Source organism: Calidris pugnax, unplaced genomic scaffold (assembly GCF_001431845.1).
Source record: "Calidris pugnax isolate Ruff unplaced genomic scaffold, ASM143184v1 scaffold8, whole genome shotgun sequence".
Lineage (NCBI taxonomy): Eukaryota > Metazoa > Chordata > Aves > Charadriiformes > Scolopacidae > Calidris > Calidris pugnax.
The window spans coordinates 2,499,861-2,524,612 of record NW_015090830.1 but is presented as its reverse complement, the minus strand read 5'-3'; the positions used below and the strand labels follow the sequence as shown (position 1 = coordinate 2,524,612).

Sequence of the window (24,752 nt, the reverse complement as noted above, 5' to 3'; positions counted from 1 at the left end):
GGAATGCAGCAGGAGAGACTAGGACGATATGAAAACTACAGGAGAGATGGGGAGGGACTCTTTATCAGAGAGTGTAGTCATAGGATGAGGGGTAACAGTTTTAAACTGAAAGAGGGGAGATTTAGATTAGATATTAGAAGGAATTCTTTACTGTGGGGGTGGTGAGACACTGGAACAGGTTGCCCAGAGAAGTCGTGGATGCCCCATCCCTGGAGGTGTTCAAGGCCAGGCTGGATGGAGCTTTGAGCAACCTGCTCTGGTGGGAGGTGTCCCTGCCCATGGCAGGGGGGTTGGAACTCGATGATCTTTAAGGTCCCTTCCAACCCAAATCATTCCATGGTTCTATGATTTAAGAGGGCACGTGGGGCTACTCATGAAACTAGCTCAGGTAACTGAGCCCTTGAGGGGAATTTGGAAAGATTCGGGTCTTGTTGATGACATTTGTGTGCCGTGTCAGTGACGCTGGGAAAGCCTTGCCGGGCTGCTGCAGCTCGGTTTTGAAAGATGTGGCGGCAGATCTGGGATGCCCTCCAGTGGCACACCTCGCTGTTTCCCGGAGTGAGGGAGCAGTACTGGAAGGGACCTTGGCCCTCAGCCCCAAACACACGGCTGGGCAAGGCTTGTGGTTCCCGATGGCTACAAACACACCATGATTAATCCGAATTTCATTCCTCAGATACGTTTGCTCTGTTTTATTTGAGCAGAGGCAGGCCACAGCACAAAATCACAGTACTGGTATTCCCACTGTTCTGCCAAAGCACAAATTCAATTACTCCTGCTGTGACAGTTTGAGCTGCACTCCTTTAATTAATTTGGCTTAATACTTTCAGTTGTGTGTTGCATGCTGTGATGAAAGCCATTTGTCCTCCAATTGCCTCTACACAACAATTATTGACAATGCTAACGCAGTATATCTGTTATGTTGAAGACCTGCAGTACAAGACTGACTTTCTTTTCTTACAATTTTATCAAAGTTCCATCACCAAGCTTCAGGCTTTACATACTAACATCTGGTTGAAGATTAAATATTTATATACAGAGCACAAAAACTTTATTTCCTTAAGTCAGATCAGCAAAACCACATGATTTTAAAATTTTTAAAATAATTTCTCCTGTGTTCCTAGAGGCTTCTGAATTAGGCAGCAGTTTAGTCAAACCTGCCCTTGGAAAAAAAAGCCACCACCAAGCCAACACACCACCTAATTCTGGCCAGGTCTTGGCTCACACATCCTTAGAAACTACCAGCATGTCATGCTGAACATCTGTCCAGCGTTTCCAACTGTAAGTTCCAACTTGCTGTGAAACAGCCCCATATACCATCTGCAGAGCATCATCACAACCTTCAGCTGCAGCATTGCCTCCACAGAGCCCTCCCTCTTTTGCCTCCTCCTCACCTCCTGGTCAGGACATCCAAAAGCAGAGCAGTGGAAGAGGTGTCCAGTGCTGCCCGTTTCGTCTTGGCCTCTCACCTTTTAAAGGAGACATGTTTTCTAAGCTACCAAGAAAAAAAAGTGACTGAAGAAGAGTTGATAGGTGAAGCTTTGAAATGATTTGGTAGTAGGATTCACTGGTGTGGACAGAACAGGCATTCTGGCCCTGGCTGGGATGGGCTTAATTTTCTTCATAGTAGCTGGTACAGTGCTGTGCTTTAGATTTGTGACCAAACCAATGCTGAAAACACCCCAAATAGTGCTTGCATAGTGGCAAGGCAACCTCTGCTTCTCACTCTGTCCCCGTCCCCAAGAAGCAGGCTGGGGGTGTGCAGGAGGTCAGGAGGGGGCACACAGGCAGGTGACCTGACCTACCCAAGCGATAGCCCATGCCCTGTAACACTGTGCTCAGCAATAAAAGGCTGAGGGGAAGGAGGGGAAGGCGTTCAGAATTTTGGTGTTTTCCCAAGTAACAGTCACATTTGATGGAGCCCCACTTTTCTGGAGGTGGCTGAACACCGAGGAGAGGAAGGAGTGACGGAATTCCTTTTTCTGCTTTGCTTTCCCTATTAAACTGTCTTTATCTCAACGCACCAGTTCCTGCTTGCTCCTCTTCCCATTCCCCCCCCATCCCCTGCAGGAGGGTGAGGGAGCAGCTCTCTGCAGAAATCTGCCTACTGGGGTTAGGACACAACAGGGGACAGCAGGTGGAAGGAAAAACTAAAATGTGAGTATCTTTTCTCACTTCCTTACTGTCACATGTACAACTTCACCATCAGGTGGCAGGGTTGTGTTAGTACAATTACATTATTCCCTTTTAAGTTCTAGATACACTCATTTTCTTTTTCCATTACTGAACAAAGAGATGGCTTAACATCAGCCAATGTATTTATGGGATTTTAGATTCACAATTACAACCATAAATTGGTTCAGGATGCCAGACTTCAGCAGCAGTAAAACGGATTAACTTTTGTTGTTCACTGAACTGCATGTAAATGAAGCTAATTTGGTAAAGGCAAAAGAATAACAAAGAAACACCCAGTACTCACTTTCTAACAGTGAAAATAAAGCTCTGCAGGATTCTTCCTTGAAACAGTCCTGGAAATAGATTTTATTATGACTAGTCCGGGAACTCTCCCACCATAAAACTCAAAACTTGTTATTTCTACCCTTCTTCCCCTACCAACACTCACTGAAGGACTTTGACTCAATTGATGTTTAATCATAGCAAATAATTAGAACGAGGGATCTGATCAGGGATCAGTAAAAAAAGAAAGCTTCCTCTGTACTACTACGCTTTGAAAAACACGCACATTAAATGAAATGCAAGTAATGTTCGTATTTTCAAGACCTCCCTATCTTTTGAAATCTGACCAAAAAAAATGTACATTAGTTCTGGTCCACAACTTGTTACTTGCTAATAATTTCACAAGCAAGTGAATTTTACTCTACCATTCTAACATCATATTTGGGACTCACTAAGTAAAGACACTCTATTATGGTGGCATTGACAAAACTTCTGGGAAAAAAACCCATTTGGCTGCTTGTGCATACCCCTGTAAAAACTCCTCCTTGCACATAAATCAGGAACACAGCTAAAGGGTACCACAGAGATTTGATAAATTTAACATATAAGAATTACTGCAGGCTACAATAATGTGCTGCTTGCTTCACTGAGGAGTGACAGACCCCTTAAAACGAGAAGCTGTGGGCTTTGCTCACAAGGCACAATGGAAAAGGACCAATGGAATTTTATTACCCTATTATCAATGTTTCTTTGGTATACATTCAAGAAGTGTCTTCTTTGAATATTCACGCCTAATAAAACACACGATACTTCTGAAAGCAGTCTTGAAACCACCAGTGCTAAAGTGTGTTTTATTTCCAACAATTAGCTGTTACAGTATTTGAAACAAAAAGTGTCCAAAATAAATAGCCGAAGATGAAGCATCAGAATACTACCCTCTTCGCTACTGCTGTGGCCCCTTAATGTTTCCTGCTTTTCAACCTTCACTCTTCAGATTCTCCAGGCCTACGGATGTCATCGATCTTCAGAATCATTCTAACCACCTGAGTCGCCAGGGAAATCTGCTGTTTCTTACCAATCAAGGTTTCTATAACATGCTGCTGCTTCATGTCTGCCAAAAAGAAGCAGAAGGATTAGACATCCTCTTCAAATCTAGATGCATTATTTAACCTGGATAGTAACTTACATGTAATTGTAAAGAATGTTTTAAAATTTTTACTACTGGCTACCATAGCTGACAAACAATTCGTACAAACTAGGGTTTTGTCTGGGTTCTTAGCAAAGATCTTAGAACATTAAGATCTAAACTCTTTTCCCAACTAAGTCTTCCCCAATCACAGCTTTTCACCTTTCTGCGTTACTTTATGAAAAGTACAGTTTCCATCTACAAATATTAGAAGCATCCTAAGAGCTGAGCAACCACTAAAGAAGTGAAAGTTCAAATGCCATAAAGCAGCAACACCATATCAAAGAAGGTCACAAATTTACACAAACACAATGCCTTACATTGTGTTCCAAAATTTACCATCATCTTCTCTGAAAAAAGCAACAAAACAGCAGCGTGAAAAGCATATGTCCAGATGAAAGTGAGTTGTTATAAATTGGTTTCTTCTGCTTGTTATAGGTCTGTATTTGCATACATACTGGTGTGAACAACACTACCTAAAGACATTTCCAAACTTTTGTTTACTTCTTTCACAAGCTGTTTCTCAGAACAATTGTTTCTAGTGGTGCAGTATAAACTGCATCACTAAAACTGCAGTACTGAACACACAGCCTGACCTTGCCTCATACTGAGCAGCTTTTATTACAGTATCACAAGGTCGGTCAACATCTTCAACTAATCTTGCCACCAAATAAAGGTTTTCAAGCAATTATACATTTTTGACTTGGTAGAAATGCACGTGTCTCTCCACTTGCATTCTCATTTGTTATGACAAGGGAGAAGAGTTAATAACTCAAGTGATGCACAGGTCAAAACAACAAAAAAAGGCTGAGGAAGCAAAATAGTGAGCCTTTGGATCTTTTAAGAAAAAAAACCCAGTTATGCTCCTCCCTCCCCACGCTACAGTTCTTACCGTTGGTTCCTTTCTGCAAACAGTCAATGCCAAGGGCAGGATTATTTTCCTTCACTTGCCTCGCCCGCACCTCAGTCATAGTCTGGATTGGATTCATACCACTGTTCTCTGACAGGGCCATGGGAATTACCTCCAGGGCATCTGCAAAAGCCCTCATAGCGTACTGTTCCAGAGATGGGCACTAGGGGAAAAGACATTTAAATTCATGCAGCTATTAACTCCAGTTTTAGCAAAAGCAGATTTTCACATTAGCTATAAAAAATATACGATAGGTGGATTTGCTTGGAAATACGTATCTCAAGAACTGAACTAATATCGTTGGATAGTAACTATTTGCAAATTAAAACAATTTTAAATTGTTCTTATCATTAAAGGAAAAAGGTCTTGGTAATGACTTTTTATAGAGAGGGGAAAGAAACTTAAGACTGGTTATCAGCGAATGTCAGAAGTACCACAATATGCAATTTCTGGAAGTTCTCTGAAGTTTTTTTGTAACCTCTTAAGATGAGCTTAACCCTTACTTTCCCTTCATAAATTAAAGGAAGTTGTAACTGCTCCTTTCTTACCTTATCTGCTGCTTCACTGACTGCCAAGGCACAAGAAATTTCAGCTGCACCACCACCATATACAATACGATTATCACGAACAAGATTCCGGATTACACACAGCGCATCATGAAGAGATCGCTTTGCTTCTTCAATGATCTGGAATTAAAAAATAGGGTATATTTTACAATAGACACAACTAAAACCTATGGAGATATATTTCCTAATACAGAAACAGAAAACTGCAAATAAACTGTAGGATCTTTCCATGGGCCTCCTACTGTTATATTATACTATCTCAAAATATAAAGTGTTAAACACCTGTAGCAGAGAAAGAACTAAAAAAACATACACCTTTTCCATGTTATTTTTATATCTGTATTTTGAAGCAAAAACTCCTATGCAAGATTGAAAGCCTTAGCGTGTTTCCAAGACCCAAGCCACTGAAATTTAAACACCAACATTCTTTTCAGACTGCAATTTCTGTCAAGTCCCAACTTCAAGAGAAGTTGGGAGGATTTTACAAGTTATGCTGACCTTTAAAGCAGTATTTTTGCATTCTTAAAGAACTCTTCAGACTAGGGGTTATGTTCTTTTCTTCCTAAGGCTCTTCATTCAAAGTAGGACTTGACCTATACTAAATATAATTTAACAGTACAACTAAGAACCAGGTTAAATACATAAACATTTAAAATGGTCTCATTCTGTGGTTTTTGAGTGGGTTTGGGTTTTTTTTTATTTTAACAGAACTAAGTCAGAAGTCACATACGTAGTCTATAATAAAACCAAATCTTTCAGAAATGGTAGTATTCTCTTCGCCCATAAAAGCGACCCTCTCATGAGAAAAAACAGACAAGAGCATCCACAGATAAAACTGTGTCTATATTTATGAACCATACTGTCTAATAGTGAAAGAATAAAATTTTCATTGAAAAACATAGAATGTGAATCAAACAAATGACTTCTAACACATAGTCACCACTGCCTACAACCCTCCACTCCTGCTATTTGTCCGTAGTGCAAGGAAAATTCAGACAAAACCAAGAAGAGTTAATGTGCTTTTGAAAGAAACTACACATTTAGCAACGTATGCGTCAATCATTAGTAACAAATTAGGCATCTCACCATCTTATTTCCTCCTCTAATGAAAATGGTCACAGCTCTGGAATTCTGACACTGTTCGATGACAAGCATCCTGTCCTTTGTGGTTCCAAAGGAGATCTCCCGCACAATGCCCGCAAACCCCAGTTTCTCTGCCGTGAGCTCACAGAAGCGAGGAACGATGCGCCCTCCGGTTGCAATGGCGATTAACTGTAGTTAAACAACCAGCAATTATTTTGAGAAGAGTTTTCCATTATGTTTTTCATAACATAAAATTAGTGGAAGATAATCCGTCAAAGGCCCACTCCAAAAGGTTATCTCCCCATCACTTCAAAGTATTTCAGGAGATGCCTTGTTTCTGCAAGCAATGAGACTAAAGCAGAAACATTTCCAGCCACATAAAACTTTTAACAAGTAGTACACATACACTCCAATGATAAAGAATAATCCCATTCATTCCATGTTCTTCCCACAGATCCCCAGTGATTTTCAGATATGCACGAGTATGCAGCTCTAGCCAGAAAGCCTGAACTTCTTATTGGCACAGCATATTACTTAACAGATGTTTGAGAACTGGTACAAAGCCCAATTTTGGAAGATTTTACTTACTTCTATTTCAGGTCCACCAACCCAACGAACAGCAGGCAGCTCATTCTGGAGCAGCAAGTGATTTGCCTCGTCATCAAAACCCCACTGGCAAATAGCAAGATTTGCACCAGTGTCTTTTATCTGAAAGCAACACACAACATCAATCTTCTGATCGGAACTAACCCAGGAATGAAAAACAATTTATTAATGGTTTTAATGGTTTTAATCTGCTTAACTTTATCAAAACATGTCTGAAAAAGAACCACCTGCCGCACACAGAAATGAAGGTAAACTTCAAAGCGGGGTGTACCTCTTACTTAGATGAACTTAAATTTGGTTCATAGCCTTACAACTGCTTTTATGTTGCTCCTCTCTGGATCATTAGCTCACTTCCAGAAATAAATCTATGCACTATGCTATTTTGTGTAAATGCTATGAAAAACACCAAAACCAGAAATAATCCTAAAGACTACCTGTTTCACCATCTCTTCAAACTTCTCCTTTTCGTATTTCTGCAGTGCCTTGTAATCTTCCACAGATGTGACATCAAGCTTATGCTTGGTTTTAGGCTTAGGTGGTTCAAATGGACAAGTAAGGATTGCAATTTTAACATCTTTAAGCTCCTGTACAGTTTAAAAAAAAATAAAATCAAGTTAGGTTCCGACCTCAGTAACACCTCTTTCCCATATTTGTACAACATATGGACATACCTTCATAGCTCCGTGTTTTTAAAGATAATGTGATTGATTCTGAAGTGAAACTAACTATACCCAAACAATTCCATCAAAAATCTCTCTAAACCACCTAGAAGAAATTCAACAGCTTCAAGACACTGTTCAAGTATTTAACAATCTTTACCAGTGGTGCCTTTTTATAGTTTAGGTTTAAAAAAACCCAACAAATAAAACTTCAACAAAACCATTATTTGCCCTCCCATCCACTGTGACTCATCTTCACAGCCATGATTTAGTAAGTTTGACAAGACTGACACTTTCCACCAGTTTTCCTTTCTAGAGGATAAAGTGCCACCTATTAGAAAGGTATTTCAAATTAGTAGAAATTCAAAATTGCCTCCATCTTTCCCGGAGTAGGCTGAACAAAGACTTGGAGACCTTACCTACACCAAATATAGTAAAAGGACAGCTTCTGGAGCGTTCCCAACATGACAACAGGATAACTCAAAGCTTAAGAGCAGCAGAAACATCTCTTGATACTGAGTTGCATTAAGCATCTTAAGCATATTACACACTATGGATGATTATTTCTGCTTCAACATAGAACTGTGCACTTGTCATCATTTAGTTGTACAGTAATCCCCCCAGCTAATCCTCAATTTCTAAGGACTGTTGTAAATTCTAACTTGGTTTCTTCCAACATGAAGAGTTTAATAGTGCTCCCCTCCCCTTTCTCTGTTGATATATGGGTGCCAAACCACAACACCGTTTAAATACTTAAGAAATGCTAGGTCAGCATTTGAAGTGGGCTAGACAATCTTATTTAAGATATTACAGAGACTCACACAGGGGCATCACTTACTTTAGGCATCTGCGGATGACTGAAATCTTTATCCACGATCACTCCTTTAACCAACTGCGTATCTTCCAGTCTACCTCCAACTTTGCCTTGTACTTTGATCAGCTCAAAATCAACATCTTTACGTTCCATATCTGCTACTGTCAGCACAGCATTTACAGCAATTTCTGCCATTTGTCTGTGACAACGGTTAACTCTGTATTAAAAAAAAGTAAAGCTGTGTTATGTTTCCACAGTTTGGAAGAAAAGTGTTTCTATCAATCTTGAACAGAAAAGAATCACTATAGCTAATAACTTTCATATGATGCATTAAGAGGTGGTCCTACTCAGACCACAGAAATAAAAGAAACTAAACGTGGCAGAAAACTGAAAACACAATACAGTTTGTCTAAGTAGTCTTTGTGAACATAGTCTCAAGATACAGATTTGAAATAAGTGAGGAGAACTAGCTACTACGAAACATTCGGGTCACAGAAACCACTTTTAAGACAACTCTGCAAATGAAACCCTTACAATGCCTGAATTTATAGAATACACACAGATCACATAATGAAAAATACCCTTATGGAACTATCCTACAGTTTTTAATTTTTTTTTAAGAGAAAGAACACACCAAAACAAACGTTTGAAACATAGCACATAATTATTCTTTTTAAAAGGTTTGCATTACTCTTGGAATTTGCTATGAAGCAAATCTGGAAGTAACAGAACAGGTTAGAATGAAATTACTTTTGCATCTGTTCCATCTCATGGAGTTGACCCTTTACAGAAAAAGGATTTGCAATTTCTTATCCTGAGACATGGACCATTGAGAAATTAGCCAAAATCAAATATAGAAGAGCCTTCAGCAGCCACTCCAATAATACAAACAATTTAATAACCCATCAAAACACAAGTAAAAGCCAGGATTTCTTCTCTCTACTCAAAGTGGTTTTAAGGGAAATGTAAATATTCTTCTGAAGTTTTTGTGACTTACACTTTCGAGCCCAGCGTTGTCTTTGCTGTCTGAATCAGAGGTTCAATGTTCTGTGGATCAACTGGAAAGCTGTCACTGATTTTGTCGAGATGCTCAATAGCAATGCGGGCTGCCTGCTCATAACCGTCTGCTATTCTGATAGGGTGAATACCACGGTCTAGTAATTGCTCAGCCTGTTCCAATAACGCTCCAGCCAAAACTATAAAACAAAATTTTAAAACAATGTTTACTCTTTGACAGATTGAAGGATCATTTTTAGTACATTATCAAAAGATTAAAAAGTATGCTTTTAATTTTTTTTCTGTAATATTTTAACAGTTCAATGTTTCTTAGATGACAAAATAGCTGTGAACAACCTCCTACTTGCTATGCTTGGAAAGAAAACTGCATTATGTTAGATCAAAAGGAAGCATGGGCGGCACCAAAGTGGGACAGGTAGAAAATTATGGAAAAAAATTGTGCAGAAAAATTTTCAAAGTACAAAGAAGAGTCGCAACACTGACTTCTAATGTAAACATACTTAGAAAAGACACAAAAGTATACTTTTATTTAAAAAACTTCTAATACAAGAACTGAAAAGAATACTTCAGCAGCAAATATTCTAAAAATATGCTATGGAAAAGCTACTGTTACTTCACACAAAATTTCAAAATTTTTGAAAACAGCTGAAGCAGCTTGATTTTAAAGCTGGAAAAGCCAAGCTAAATTTAAATCTTTTCTTACCAACAACTCCGGTAGTTCCATCCCCAATCTCATCATCTTGAGATTTAGACAGCTCCACCATAAGTTTGGCTATCTGGTGATCCACATCCATCATATTCAGGATGGTAGCACCATCATTTGTCACAGTTACCTCACCATCTTTGTCCACCATCATTTTATCCAAGCCTAAAGATAATAATATTCAAAGCATGAATGAAAATCTAGAAAAACCCCAAAAACAATTACTGAGAAAGAACGATTAAAATTATTCCACAATTACCATTAGGCCCCAGGGATGTTCTCAGAGTACTTGCTACTGCCTTTGCTGCCATTATGTGAGACTATAAAACAAAGGAGAAATAAATTAAATCATTATCATGCATCCCAAAGCCATAATATTAAGCTAAGAAAAATAGAGGGGACAAAAAGCTAATGCAAATATTGCAATTTAACTGACAACAGCCAATTTCAATTAAAAAACCAATAAAATCAATGTACATGTATTGCTTTTATCCCAGAAACATTTCCCGTGCCTTTTCTCGCACAGCTTGCACTCACACAGCCAAGGCACACCGAAGTGGAGCAGCCGAAATGACAGCCCCGGGGTTTAAAGCGGGGAAGCAACACAATCAAGCACCGAGAAGCCAGTATAATTCTGCTCCCCTCTCCCACCAGCGTTCAAATCGCACGCATCCACACACGGCTGCCTACCCGCCCAGCCGCTGCCTTTCTGGGGAACAAGGACGGGGCTTCAGATGGGGGAAGGCTAAAGGGGGGCTGGGGGCGGAGGGGAGCCCCACCTGCAGGGCAGACCGCCCCGAAGACCACAGGACTCAGGGCACGGAGACCCCCACAGGCTCTGCGCCCCGGGTGGCGGATTCCCAGCCCCACGGGCGATGGCTTCTTCTCCCCCTCCGCTCCTTCCGCGCCTAGAGGCCTAGATCAGACTTCAGGCGACCTGCGCCGGAGGCCGGGGCAGAAGACCATCGTGGCCAGGATCGCCTCATCCCAAAGGGCTCCATCCTCCCGCCAAGGCCTAACGGCGCCCCGCTCCCCGCCCACCCCTAACGGCAGCATGGCGCGGCCCGGCCCGGCCAGCGAGGGCCCGCGGGCGGATCGCCGGCCCTTCCACCCCGCTCACCTTGAGCGCCTCGAGCCCCATGAGGCGCGTCTTGCGCTCCTGGTCCTTAAGGATGAGGAAGGGGCGCCCATATTCGTCAAAGGCCAGAGTCCCCATGGCCGACATGGCTGCCGCCGCTCCCCGCTGCGGGCAAGCACGAGCCGGACACCGCCCCGTGACGCGGCACGCACGCCGGGCACGCCAGCGCCGCGCCTGCGCAGCCGGCAGCCGCGAGACCTATTTGGCGGGCGGGAGGTGCGCGGCGCCGCCGGCTGGCCTTTCTGGAAGCATCCGCCAGGGTGGGCCTTGCGCCGCGGGGGCCTTCCCACAGCTGCGGGGAGGGGGGAGCCGAGGGGGCGGGGGATACTACATTAGGTAGAAAGCGGGCGCCAAGCGCGGCAGCAGCGAGCTGCGCCGGGTGACGCGAAAGAGGAGGGACAGAGGCACGGGGAAAGGGTGTGCGCCGCTCCTTTCATAAGCGCCTTCAGAAAGGTTTCGCCCCCCCTCCCCGTTTGGCGAATTGGTATTGCCCTCCCCTATAAATAATAGGGGGGGGGGGCTACGCCTATAATTCTGAGGGGGATCGATGTGGTAAGGGGAGGCTCGGCTGGGAGGAGGGCCTTGCAGCTGGGGAGCGTTGTGCTGTGAGGAAAAGTTCCTGCAGAAGGCAAGGACGATAACCGCTGAGGGACGGCTCCCTGAGCGCGGGCTGTGGGCAGTCCCGGGTGGGGAGGGCGCTCTCTGCGCTACCCCTCATCTGTGGCGGGCGCGCTGCCGCCCGGCCGGGCTGAGGGAGCCATAGGCCTAAAAGGAAACTGCCCTGAAAAGCTAACCTGGCGCTTCAGCTCCTCAAAAGCACTAATAGTAATGTTTCCTTAGGGTCTAGGTATAGTTAGAGGGATATAAGTTTGTTTTTGTTTGTGGTTTTTTTTCCTGCTGTCCTATCTATGATACAAAACACTGCTTTAAGTGAGTACATAATAAAGATAAATTGGAGAAAACTGTCTTTCTACTATCTGTCTTCAGGTGTGATGTCGAAGGCACTGGTGGAGGACAGCCAGGCAGCAGGCCCACAGGAGGCATGTGAAGCCAGCTCCCAAAGGAGAGGCTGGGGGCTGATGGTCACTGCCGGTGTTGGTGGGACCTTGGTGGCCCTGTATGCTGTGGTCACCCCCTTTGTGACCCCTGCGCTGAGGAGAGTGTGTCTGCCCTTTGTTCCTGCAACTTCTACCCAGATCCAGAATGTGCTGAAAATGTTAGAAAACAGAAGCGGTTCCCTAGTTGACATTGGTAGCGGGGATGGCCGTATTGTAAGTTACAGATATCACCTTTGTTTTGTATCACCTCTCAAACGTGTGCACAATGCTCTAACTGTGGCTGCTGGTTTGTTTTTTGTACATATGAATGCCTTGTCTTTCGTGTCCAGTATTTTTCTTTGAGCCTTAGAAAAAGGCTGGAAGCTGAGAAAGTTTTACATTCAACTTAGGTGAATAATCAATACTTTTGTGTCAGTCCTATCTGCAGTTTGACAAGGTAGTGTACAAAATGATAACCTCACCCTGTTGGCTGGACAGAATTGTACTCCATTCACGTGAAAAGATGCAATTGAAGTTTTGGGATACTTAAGAAGAAACTGATTCCACATAGGTCTGTAGCTGCAGCATGTGAGGCTGCATGAGGTTAGCATGAGAATAGCACTCTGCTTTTGGAGCTGCAGCTCTATGCTTATTGTATAAAGGTGATAGAACAGGAAGAGAGAATGAGCGATGAGCAATGGATTACAAAAATAGAATTCCTGGTATTGTTAGAACTGAAGCTTTCATGCCTTTGTGCAGCGCTGGCTGCCTTGCTTCAAAATGAATGTGGTGAAACCAGAATAATTGGCAAGGGAAATGGTGAGAATCACCAAAGCAATACCATGTTTCCCAGATATTGTCTGAACCCTGATTTGTGAAATGTGGTGGTGTACAGTAGAGAATGGTGTGGGGTTTTTTGTAGTTGTGTTTTGTGTACCACTTAGTAAATATCTGCTTCAAGTCTGTTCTAGCCACAGAATGGTGCACTAAGTGAGTTTTTGATGGAAGCAAGTAAGTTCTTGAATGCTACCATGTCCGTATTTTGTGTGAATGAGTCAACCGTTTGTCCACACTAAAAAAAATTGATTTGGAAGACCAAATCTGTGAAGGTGGTTTAGAAGGGATTGTTCCCGAGTAGGAAATGGAGAAAAGCATGTGGGTACAAGGGAACTGCAGTTTTTGAAGTCCTCTCTGCTCAGCATCTGGCTGTTGACCCTCATCTGAGGCACCTATTTGACTAAGTACTGCATGTTTATTTCTGATTTTTGTGTGTGTATACATATGTGTGTCTAAATGGAGATTGAAGACTACTTGGAGAGTTAAGTGCCTAAAATTGAATGGTTGGTGTTGCCTTAATGCATCTGTCCTGAAAAAGGTTGAGCTTCTGTTGTGGTGCTTTTAAATATTTAGCACTTACTGGGGTGTAATTGGTGAGTAAATCTTTTTATTTCCAATATGGTAAAAATGTGAGACTATTTTATAATATTTGCAAATGCTGTGTGCATGATGCAAGATGCATTATTTTAATAGTGTGAAACACACTATCCGGGTAATGCTGTTTGATAGGTTCTGTTGAGAAATGTGTACTACTTTCTGATTTCACCTTGTCTGTTCTGTAATTCATAGTTCATCAGTGTTTTTTTCTGGTAAAAACTTGGCAGTAGCCTTTTAAATTATCACTTAAACTTTAATTCTAGCAACTGGTGCCATTTTGTATTTTCCTTAATTTCTTCTTTTTCCAAAAAATCAATATGTTTTGATCTTGTTTAATGACATTCGCTATACAGATTAACAATTCTAAATCTTGGTGCCTAATGTAGAGGAATGTCTGAAAATACATTTGTTATCTGAATTATCTTTTACCTTTTAAATGATACATGAAGCTTAGCATTGGATGAAAGCTATACTGTGAGATTTATATGTGTTCTGGGTTTTTTTTTTGCCAATTTTTTAACCCACGTTTAAATTCTTGACCTACATTCATACTTTTTCTATTGGTACATCTCTTTGGTTCTGATTCAGGGGTCTCTCAAGTGCCTACCCATCACGGCTCTTCAAGTAAGAATATTTTGGTGTTCAGTTTTGGTACTCTTTAATCCCAAGGTAGTGTCATGAATATGTTAAATTAAACTTTTATATAAATTATAGACATACTACAAGCTTACAGCTTTGCCCTGTATTGTAAACAGAACTAACTCTGTGCTCGTATTTAGATGAATACACTTTCTTTGTTTCTAAGTGAAGATTTCTTTCCTTCCTTGTAGGTGATAGCAGCTGCAAAAAGGGGATTCAAAGCTGTTGGTTATGAATTAAATCCTTGGCTAGTCTGGTACTCCAGATACTGTGCATGGAGAGATGGGGTACATCAGAACACCAAATTTTATATTTCAGACCTATGGAAGGTAGGTGGTGAAGGATGTGAGAACGAACCTGGGATGTTTGAGATATTTCCATAATTTGGTGATACTTTCTTGAAAGAACCAGAATGCTGTCTGGCCACAAGGTGCTATATTGGGCTTTGAGAAAAGTACTTGAGCCCATAGAAACTAGACTCACAGCACAGCTCACTGCTCTGCTGGTTTTGTGCTTCAGTGAAGTGCTGTCCTTTTTCAGTACAGGCTTCTTGAGCATTATCGTGCTTGTGCCTGATGAACGGTGTGGGGTGCTGTGATGTCAGGCTTCACTGGCAGCTGATTCTGTAGAGTCAGTAACAAGATTCTTACTCAATGTGCAAGATCACAATCTCATCTGACGTTTCATTAGATGTGTCCTTTTCTAGCTGTGCAATGTATTACCTGGTTTTGAATGTTGCTTTAAGGTAACTTGTATGCAACTGAGACTTTTTCACAATTTTCAGTCATTTGAGTCACAATTGCTTCTTTAATGAGGTGCACTTTTTTGGGTCATGTTTATGTGGGCCTTTCCCCTGCTATTCCTGTCAAAGTTGTGGGGGTTTTTTTTGTTTGTGTTGTTTGGTTGGATTTTTTTGGTGGTGATTTGTTTTTGGTTAAGAGTGGCATTTTCTAATGGGTAAAGTGCGTACCAGGAATTTTGGAGTAAAATCATGTTGGTATTTTCTTAATACTTTCTGTGCTGCTAGAATTGATGCCGTAGTCTTGGTCAGGCAGTAGAAGTTTTTTGCTGTTCAGCAATATAAATTGTCTTTATGTGGAATTTTGTGTGATGCAAAGTTAATATGGGATCTTCTTTCTTATTCTTGGTCTAAATCCCTGTTGAAAGGAGTGCAGCTAGAGGGATTAGGGGAAAAGAACTTCTCCAAATATAAATGCCACTTTCATTAAGACTTGTTCTCAAATTCTGTTTTAGGTTTCTTTTTCCCATTATACGAATGTTGTTATTTTTGGGGTCCCTCAAATGGTAAGTTTACAATTTTTGAATTGTTTGATTATTTTAATACCAAGGCATTCAGTGTTAGTACATTTGTCTGCAAAATGAATCACCCTGCAGTATGTCAAACATAGTTGGTACTAATATTTTGATATTTCACTGTTGCTTGTTGATGTCCATTATAAAACCTGATAAAACTTGGGACAATATGCAGACTGGACCTCTGAAAATGTATATATTCTTTTGAGAAGTATTTTCTGTCCATAGGTTCAGAACCAAAATGAAAACTGCTGTGCTCAATCTGCTTGTGTGGAAGGCGATAGATCGGTTCTTCAAAATTTCTGGTTTTCATACAGGAAAACCGTGGAGTTGAAAATTGGCTACAGTTGATTTTTGGGAACCTCACTAGAGGACTGAACTTTGCTTTAAGTTCTGCAAGAACTGGATCACCCCAAATAGGCCAGCAGCTGGTGTATTGAAATAATCCCTTGCCGATATTAGACTGTGAGGGTTTGGGAAGGGAGACAAATACTTCAAGTATAATTGCTAAAGTACAAGTCTACAAATTCTTTGTCTTTTAGGAAGGTTTTGTAGCCTCTGTTCATTGTATGCCTGGGGAAAATGTGTTCTTCAAAACTGGTGTAGAAATTGAGTTGCATAGTGACTGCTTTAGTGATATATTCGATAAGTTCAGTCAGAGCTTTCATTCACTTTGGCTTTCAGCTTGATCTACTTTTCTTTTTCTCTTTTTACTGGAATAGAAAAAATCTTAAATATTTAAATATTCTTCATATTTTGATTTATTATTAAAATCTTCTGTGTAGGTTGAATGCATGTAGAGGATTGAAACACAAATATCCTATAAATGCTTTTGTATTGGTTCTTCCTCTAAGGTAGATGTGGCATGAAATGAGTAATGAAATGAGCTTTAGGTGATGCTATACCATACAACGTACACTACTATTTCTGTAGTAGTAGCAGGAAGATGCAGCAAGAAGTATAATATAACTTCCTTTTTCTCTGCTTTGTCTTTAACAGCATTGGAATTAAATACCTACTTGAGGTTCAAATTGTAACTCATGTTGGAAACTGAAGTGAAAATGCATTAATGCTTTTTCCCCCTTACTTTTGTGGGTGGCGCATTAGTGAGAACTGTGATGATACTTGGGCTGCAGATGTTGCCAAGTTTGGGTATTTTGTGCTCTCTAGCTTGAATTCCAGGAGGGGGCAGTATAAATATTTGAATTTGCGGTCAGAAATTCTGTAATAGCACTCAGGGGCAGGTGAAGAAAGATATTTCAGTAAACTAGCAATAAATGCCCTCGGAAAATGTGAGCAAACCTAGCAGAAACACTGGCTTAAGTTTAAATGTAATAGTATAAAGTGGGATAAATTAATAACAGCTATGATAGAGTAGCTATAGGGCTCAGAATAAGTTTAGTAAACTCAATAAACACTAGACTAAATTATTGCAATAAAAAAAAACTCTCATAAATGTAACAGATCCAAACATATGAACTACTGTGTTTCCTGAACATTTTTTTTTGTTCATGATCCCCTTTAAATTTACTTCCAGAGTTGTGAATGCTTAGCCTCCTGAATGACTAAATTGATTTCCTAGAAACTTTAATGCATTTTGTCTTTTTTACTGAGGACAATAGATCTCTTCAGCTTTTTTTTAATAATACTGGTCTGATTTGATGCTGTCACACAGTGCTTTTATGTTATATCCAAGATTCGTTTACAGAACTAGGATTTATTGATCTTCAGGGAAGACTAAGAGCTCTCTGTTCTTGCAACAATTGGGGGAAGGTGTGTTTGTCTATGAGTCACTGCAGAGAGACTTTTACTTGTTCAAGGTGGGATGACAGAATTCTTTGCAGGTGTTCGTATTCACAGCTTCGGTGTATTTTAACTGATTAGTAAACCTTTTTTTACAGTATATAAACTGTATATCTGTGTAGACGAACAAAAAACCCAACCCTGGCATGATATAAAATATAGTATGATTATAAAACAGTGCTACTGAGACATTTACCTTAAAAACTATTTTGACTGTTTGGTTCAAGGACACAATTCTTTTTGGCTGAACTGTTAATGAAGTTTTCCAATTTGAGCTAATATAGACATGAGTTGTCACTAATTTTCATAATTACTCATTAAAACTTAGGCTATGTCTGTATTAGTGATTTCTGTAACAGCTTAGTCCTTCCTTTTCTAGAGTCTCAGCTCAGTCTGATGTACCAAAATGGGCTTATTTTTCTAGTTTATTTGAGGTGTGGTAGCAAAAAATGTTTAAAAGCATTTGCTGTATGGATTAAATCAGAGCATAGAATGCTTAAAAATATTCAGTGGTGAGTCTTTGATAGTTTTCCTAAAATATTCCATTGTAAGTTTAAATGTAGCTATAATAGGATGTTACATCAAAGGCACACCCTGCATGTATGTGATAGTGGAAGCTATCTGCAGTCTTTGGAAATACATTTTCTTCAGTCAGTCTTGTTTTCTAATAATGTTCTGTTGGTGGTTTGTTTTCTTTTTTGTGTGGTTTTTTTTTAATTTAGTTTGTGTCTTTTGTGACTTAAATGAGGTATATTTGTTCTGACCTTTTAGTAGCTGAATGCTATGTCATGACATCAAAGTAAATAAATTTTTTTTACGTGTAATAGAAGTAAACTGTGGAGCTTCTTTTTACTCCCTGAGATAGCTACAGTATGTAAGAATAAAAGGAATTCCAAATGGATGTGCACTGATCTACTTAAGCGTAACATCAGACTTTTCTAAAGGACGAAAATGGCTAAATCTATCAAGTTTCATTTTTTTCCAAAACCTAATCACTGTCTGGGTTGGGAAAGAAATTTCTTTGAAGTCTAGATGTGTTAATTCATTTCTCATTTAATCCATAGCAGAAATTGAAAGTACTTATTGGAGATAGAGTATCTGACTTGGCAGGGTGTTGCTCTGTTCTGCAAGACTAGTGATATTTCTCTCAGCTTTCATATCTGCTCATTTTTTCAAATGGAGGAAAGCTAGACTGTAGCTCTTCAACCAAGGAGAGTTATGTAGTGGTATTTGACATGGTACCCCACAGTATCCTTCTCTCTGAATTTGAGAGGTACAGATTTGATGGGTGTACTGTTTGCTGGAAGAGGAATTTCTGGATGGTTGCATACAGAGAATAGTGGTCAATGGCTCAATGTCCAGATAGAGATTGGTGATGAGTGGTGTCTCCCACGGGGCCCCTATTGGGACTACTACTGTTTAATCTCCTCATCAATAACATAGACAGTGGGATTGAGTGCACCCTCACGCCCATGAAGTTCACAGCCCAGAAGTCTGACTGCATCTTAGGCTGCATCAAGAGAAGCGTGGCCAGCAGGTCAAGGGAAGTGACCCTCTGCTCTGGTGAGACCCCACCTGGAGTACTGCATCCAGCATTGGAGCCCTCAGCACAGGAAAGACATGGACCTGTTGGAATGGGTCCAGAGGATGGCCACAAAAGTGATCAGAGGGCTGGAACACCTCTCCTATGAAGACAGGCTGAGAGAGTTGTTCAGCCTGGAGAAGAGGCTCTGGAGAGACCTTATTGTGGCCTTTCAGTACTTAAAGGGTGCTTATAGCAATTGTGATAGGACAGGGAGTAAAGGTTTTAAATTAAAAACGGGTAGATGCAGACTAGATGCAAGGAAGAAATTTATTAAGACGAAGGTGGTAAAACACTGGAACAGGTTTCCCAGAGTAGTGGTGGATGCCTCATCCCTGGAAACATTCAAGGTCAGGTTGGATGAAGCTCTGAGCAACCTGACCTAGTTGAAGATGTCCCTGCTTGTTGCATGAGGGTTAGATTAGATGAACTTTAAAGGTTCCTTCCAACCCAAACCATTGTATGAGTCTATAAGCCATTTCATACAGTGCTGTTGCAGGGATTGACACACATATATTGACAGACAGGAACCAACAAGGCTTAATTTCAATAGTATGTAACATAGCAGAACTTTACCATATGGTGACAGCAGAATGTTTGCTTTGAGTTGTTGGCCATATGATGTTTGGAGCATTGCAGGATCTGTTTTGGGGTTAGGCTGGGTATTATGAGAGGCATTGGCCTTTGACTATCACATAATAGTGTATATGACTTGGGTTGTCATAGATAGCATAAATTCAGGCGGCTGAACTTTCATTCTCTATAGAGGAGAATCCTACTGAAGAGAATCATGAGTTGAAACATGTAAAGTCTTTGTTTATGGGTTGGTTTTTTTTTTAATGTAAGGGAATATCTGTAGGTTTTGATTGAATTTTTAGAACTTAAGAGTTACATTTTCCTTGATTTCACCAGTTAGGGCACAATAACAATTTTCTAGTTTTAGATATTCTTTGTCAATGCGTCAAAGCCAAAACGTATATAATAAGTACTTTCCTAATTTTTTTTCCAAAATTCCTCAAATCTTGGACTTTATCTAGATTCTAAAGAGAATGTCTCTGTTTTTTACTCCTTCTGTAAGCTTTTTATTGTTGCTCAACAGATGCCACAGTTGAAGAAGAAGCTAGAAGAAGAACTTGAATGTAATGCCAGAATCATTGCCTGTCGTTTTCCTTTCCCTTCTTGGATCCCGGATCATACTACTGGAGAGGGAATAGACACTGTGTGGGCCTATGATTTGAAACATTCTAGAAGACATGAATCAAAAACCTTGGAAGTTACACCAGAGACAGAATTCTAAATATCGAGTTTGGTTTTGTCCTGAAATTTACAGCTTTGCCTTTCACCTGTTAAAGATAAGATTAACATGAATACAGCCCCAGGACTGGAGATACATACTCACTGAAATAGCTGAGGGGCACTAGTTGCCTGAAAGCGCAAGAAGGTTAGTGAAAGGTGTAGTTAAATAGCTTAATGTCATTAGTAAAAACTATGAGAAAGTTTTATAGAAGTGGCAAACTTTAATATGGTAAATAGCATAAAACACGGTTCACTACTGCTAAGGGGAATATACGTAGAAGTTAAAATGCTCAAATTGGCGAACTTAACATGTGCATTCATTCGGATCCTACATAGCATTTGTTATTGGGGTTGGAAGTGGTGTGCAAGTGACTTCTTAAATGAGCCGTGGTGCCCAAATGTCTTCATTATGTATGCCAAGTAGGCATAATGCTGTATACATCAAACTGATGCAGATTGAGTATGGTGATGTTTTACACCTCAGTTTTACACCTCAGCCTTGAATGTGTTTTTCTTTAAAGTTGAATGTAACAAATCAAGCAAATATAACAAGTTGTTTATTCATTAACACAAGTGCAGCCTTTGATTGTATTAATGTATTTTTATTTAATGTGTTACCTAAAGACAAATCTGCAGAAAATGAGCTCTTTATGGAACAGTTAGTGGTATAAGCCTTTGCAAATGACCATGATTTTTTCCTAACCTTTCTGAGAAAGGGTTTCAAAAGTCACCTGCTTGGCAGTGATGTCGCCACTTCTGTGTGCTTAAACCTTGGATAAGGTACAGGTAAGAGTTGCTTACTTGAATGTGTCATGAAGACCAGCTCTGATTCCAGAGCCAGTTGGTCTGGCTGGCTTGGTTAAATCTAATTCAACCTCATATGGTTAGATTGGAAGGAAAGAAGGAAAGCTTCTTTTTCCCCTCTACTTTTCTGAGCACTGCCATCTGATGAGCTGTCAAACTCATGGTATTACAGCTGCATGGCTTTTCCTTGAAAATGAAACAAGCTCTCCCTGTCTTTTTGCTGATACTGTTTTACAGTGGGGTACTGGCACTACTACGACACTTTTCTTTTCTAATGTGGTTACAGAACTCTTCTATTTTGTAACAGTCTGCTTACTTGGTCTTTCTTTTGGTTCCCAGGTAAGGTTTGACTGTTTTCACCCATTAGCAGTTAGTCAAAGTTCATAGTTAGCCTCCCTTGGCCACGGTTAATATACAGACTGTTTGTTAAGCCGTGACTATGTAAGCTTGACAGACCTTTGCATATAGGATGCCCATAGAATGCAGTTAAAACAGTCTAGGGAACTGTCCCCTGACTTTAGACAATTATAACCGCTACTGAAATTAGCTCAGCCCAAGAGAAGTGCTGAGACCCTGCAATTTCAGGTAAATACAAAGCCTGTGATATTTTATTAGGCATTGGGAAAGCATGTTTGCTGGACTATAGTATGTGACTTGAAGAGAAGATAGATATTATTTGGGATGTATAGTCTTCAGTTACACATGTAATCAAGCCTTATTTTTATTTTTTTTTTGGATGGGAGGGGAGGAGGAAGGAGAACATAAAATACAAATCTACACTGAGGAATTGAGATGGAGCAGTTGAATAGTTGCATCCTGATAATATATACAAAGAAGGAGAAGAAAGAGGCAAACCTAGTTTGCTGGTGCTCCAGAGGCACTCTGGAGTCTGCAAAGGAGAGATGGTTTCAGCCTTGCATGGAAAGGCACAGCTGTAAACATGGAGACTGTAAGTATTGAAGAATATTAATTTCTCATAAGTTGTCTTTTACAGCCTTTGACTGCAGTGTAATATAGTGCATCTTGTAAAACTGCACTGAAGTCTTTCTACATTGATTAGAGTGTTGTAATTATTACACAGTGACAGGACAGGGCTACAGTAGCTTTATCTAAACTGGCTGAATTTACTTTAATATCCCAAGGCCATAAAACTGGAACCTCAGACAATGGAAAGCTGGCATGATTTCTATTGAAAAAGACCATACAAAGCGGAAATTAGCTAATCGAGCAGAGTCCTTCCCTGAAGGATTATAAAGGAGAAGAGGAGGCAAAAGATTTTGACCAAGTGAATTGTGACTTACCTGCCTTGCAATGCTTTTACCCATGTTTCTGCTGCCTGCTTTCACTAACGTTAGTTTGCAGGGAATTAAACAGATACTTATTTTTCTGCTGCATTTGACTATATATTTGTCTGTTGCATTATCATTTGCCTGTTAAAAGGTAAAACTGAATTTCTCAATTCTGCCTGTGGTAAAGGCTTTGGGGCCTGTACTACTTAGTTACCACCTGTCACTCCAGAAATATTTGTTGTGGAGGGCAAGGTAGAATTAATGATGTGATGGCCTGAGCCTTGGGAGTACGAAGTGCTGTCCTCAAGGCAAGGAGAGATTTATGAATGCTTTTAAATTAAAGCAGAGGGCTGTTTCTTGCTCTGGCCATTTACATTTGGGGGCCTAAACTGGGGTAGGCAGTGGTCTGAAGGTTCGGTATTCCTTATTACATAAGGAAATGTGTTGTATTTCCTGTTTCCATGGCTGTAGTGTGAAATGGAAAGTAAATTACAAAATCACAGAATGGTAGGGGTTGGAAGGGACCTCTGGAGATCATCTAGTCAAGCCCCCTGCTAAAACAGGTTCACCTAGAGCAGGTTACACAGGCTTGTGCGCAGGCAAATTTTGAATGCCTCCAGAGATGGAGATTCTACAACCTCTCTGGGCAGCCTGTTCCAGTGCTCTGCCACCCTCAAAGTGGGGAAGTTTTTCCTCAAGGGAATTTCCCGTGTTCTAGTTTGTGCCTGTTGCCTCTTGTCCTGTTGCTGGGCACCACTGGTGTCTCATCTATCCCTCCCAGTTTTTGTGTCATCAGTGAACTTGCTGAAGGTACACTCTGTCCCCTCATCCAGGTCATTGATGAATATGTTGAACAAGACCAGACTCAGTACTGACCCTGGGGGAACACCGCTAGTTACAGGCCTCCAGTTAGACTCTGTGCTGCTGATCATAACCATCTGAGCTCCACCATTCAGCTGGTTCTCAGTCCATCTCACTGCCCACTCATCTAACCCACACTTCCTAAGCTTACCTGTGAGAATGTTATGGGAGACTGTGTCAGAAGCCTTGCTGAAGTTGAGGTAGACGACGTCCACTGCTCTCCCCTCATCCACCCAGTCAGTCATGCCATCGTAGAAGGCTATCGGATTGGTCAAGCATGATTCCGTTGGTCAGTCCATGCTGACTGCTCCCAATGACCTTTTTTTTTCTTCTAGATGCTTAGAGATGACATCCAGGATGACCTGTTCTATTACTTTTCCAGGGATGGAGGTGAGGCTGACTGCCTGTAGTTTCCTGGGTCCTCCTTCATGCCCTTTTTGAAGACTGGGATGACATTGGCTTTCCTCCAGTCCTCGGGCACTTCTTTTGTTCTCCATGACCTTTCAAAGATAATGGAGAGTGGCTTAGCAATAATGTCTCCCAGCTCCCTCAGAACTCGTGGGTGGATCCCATTGGGACCTATGGATTTGTGGGTGTTGAGTTTTCTTAAATGATCTCTAACCCCATCTTCCTCAAGTGAGGGAAACTCCTACTTTCTCCAGAATTTTGCTCTTACCTCCAAGGTCTGGTATTCCTGAGGGCTGACCATAGCAATAAAGACTGAATCAAAGAAGGCATTTAGTATCTCTGCCTTCTCTGCATCCTCCGTCACCATGACACCCACCTCATTCAGCAGCAGGCCCACATTTTCTCTAGTCTTCCTTTTACTGCTGATGAACTTGAAGAAGCCCTTCTTATTGTCCTTGATGTCCCTTGCCAATTTTAATTCTAAGGGCCTTAGCCTTCCTTGTTGCATCCCTGTATACTCTGACAACGTTCTTATATTCCTTCCAAGTGGCTAGTGCCTTTTTCCACATTCTGCAAAATTTCTTGTTCCATTTGAGTTTTTCCAGAAGCTCCTTGCTCATCCATGCAGGTCTCCTGCCTCCTTTGCTTGATTTCTTACTCATAGGGATGCAGATCTTGAGCTTGGAGGAAGTGGTGCTTAAATATTAACCAGCTCTCTTGGACACCCTTACCTTCTAGAGCCGTAACCCAAAGACCAAGTAGGTCTTTGAAGAGGCTAAAGTTAACTCTTCTGAAGTCCAGGGTTGTAATCCTACTTATTGCCCCGTTTCTTCCATGGAGAAACTTGAATTCCACCATCTCGTGGTCATTGCAGCCAAGGCTGTCCCCAACCTTCACTTTCCCAACCAGTCCTTTTTTTGTTAGTACAAGATCCAGCAGCACACCTCTCCTGTGTCAGAAAGTTACCATCAGTGCTCTGCAGAAACCTCTCAGGCTGTGTAAGCCTGGCTCTGCTACCTTTCCAGCAAGTAACACAGTAGTTGAATTCCCCCATGAGAACCAGGGTCTGTGATCATGGGGCTATTTCCAGTTATCTGTAGAAGGTCTTAATTGGCTTCCTCTTCATGATCTAGGGGTCTGTAGTAA

General features: G+C 40.9%; 2 protein-coding genes across 6 annotated transcripts; one reads left to right on the top strand and one right to left on the bottom strand.

Annotated features, from left to right (window-relative positions):
• Positions 1–3,292: 3,292 nt before the first annotated feature.
• CCT5 (chaperonin containing TCP1, subunit 5 (epsilon)) lies at positions 3,293–11,301 on the bottom strand. The gene is made up of 11 exons (XM_014940926.1): positions 11,122–11,301; positions 10,261–10,321; positions 10,002–10,166; positions 9,279–9,477; positions 8,306–8,498; positions 7,243–7,392; positions 6,791–6,910; positions 6,206–6,391; positions 5,102–5,239; positions 4,536–4,716; positions 3,293–3,568 (listed from the first exon to the last, which is right to left on the bottom strand). The coding sequence occupies exons 1-11, from the start codon at positions 11,224–11,226 to the stop codon at positions 3,441–3,443; spliced, it is 1,626 nt and encodes a 541-aa protein (XP_014796412.1). The 5' UTR covers positions 11,227–11,301; the 3' UTR covers positions 3,293–3,440.
• A 44-nt stretch (positions 11,302–11,345) lies between these two features.
• On the top strand, positions 11,346–20,835 carry FAM173B (family with sequence similarity 173 member B). 5 transcript variants are annotated; one of them, XM_014940931.1, is made up of 5 exons: positions 11,346–11,399; positions 12,127–12,410; positions 14,441–14,578; positions 15,504–15,554; positions 20,048–20,835. In XM_014940931.1, the coding sequence occupies exons 2-5, from the start codon at positions 12,132–12,134 to the stop codon at positions 20,243–20,245; spliced, it is 666 nt and encodes a 221-aa protein (XP_014796417.1). In that variant the 5' UTR covers positions 11,346–11,399; positions 12,127–12,131; the 3' UTR covers positions 20,246–20,835. The 5 variants fall into 5 exon arrangements, with proteins under 5 accessions (XP_014796417.1, XP_014796413.1, XP_014796418.1 ...); XM_014940927.1 differs by lacking the exon at positions 11,346–11,399 and adding an exon at positions 11,512–11,623; XM_014940932.1 differs by lacking the exon at positions 11,346–11,399 and adding an exon at positions 11,529–11,592.
• The last annotated feature ends 3,917 nt before the right edge of the window (positions 20,836–24,752 follow it).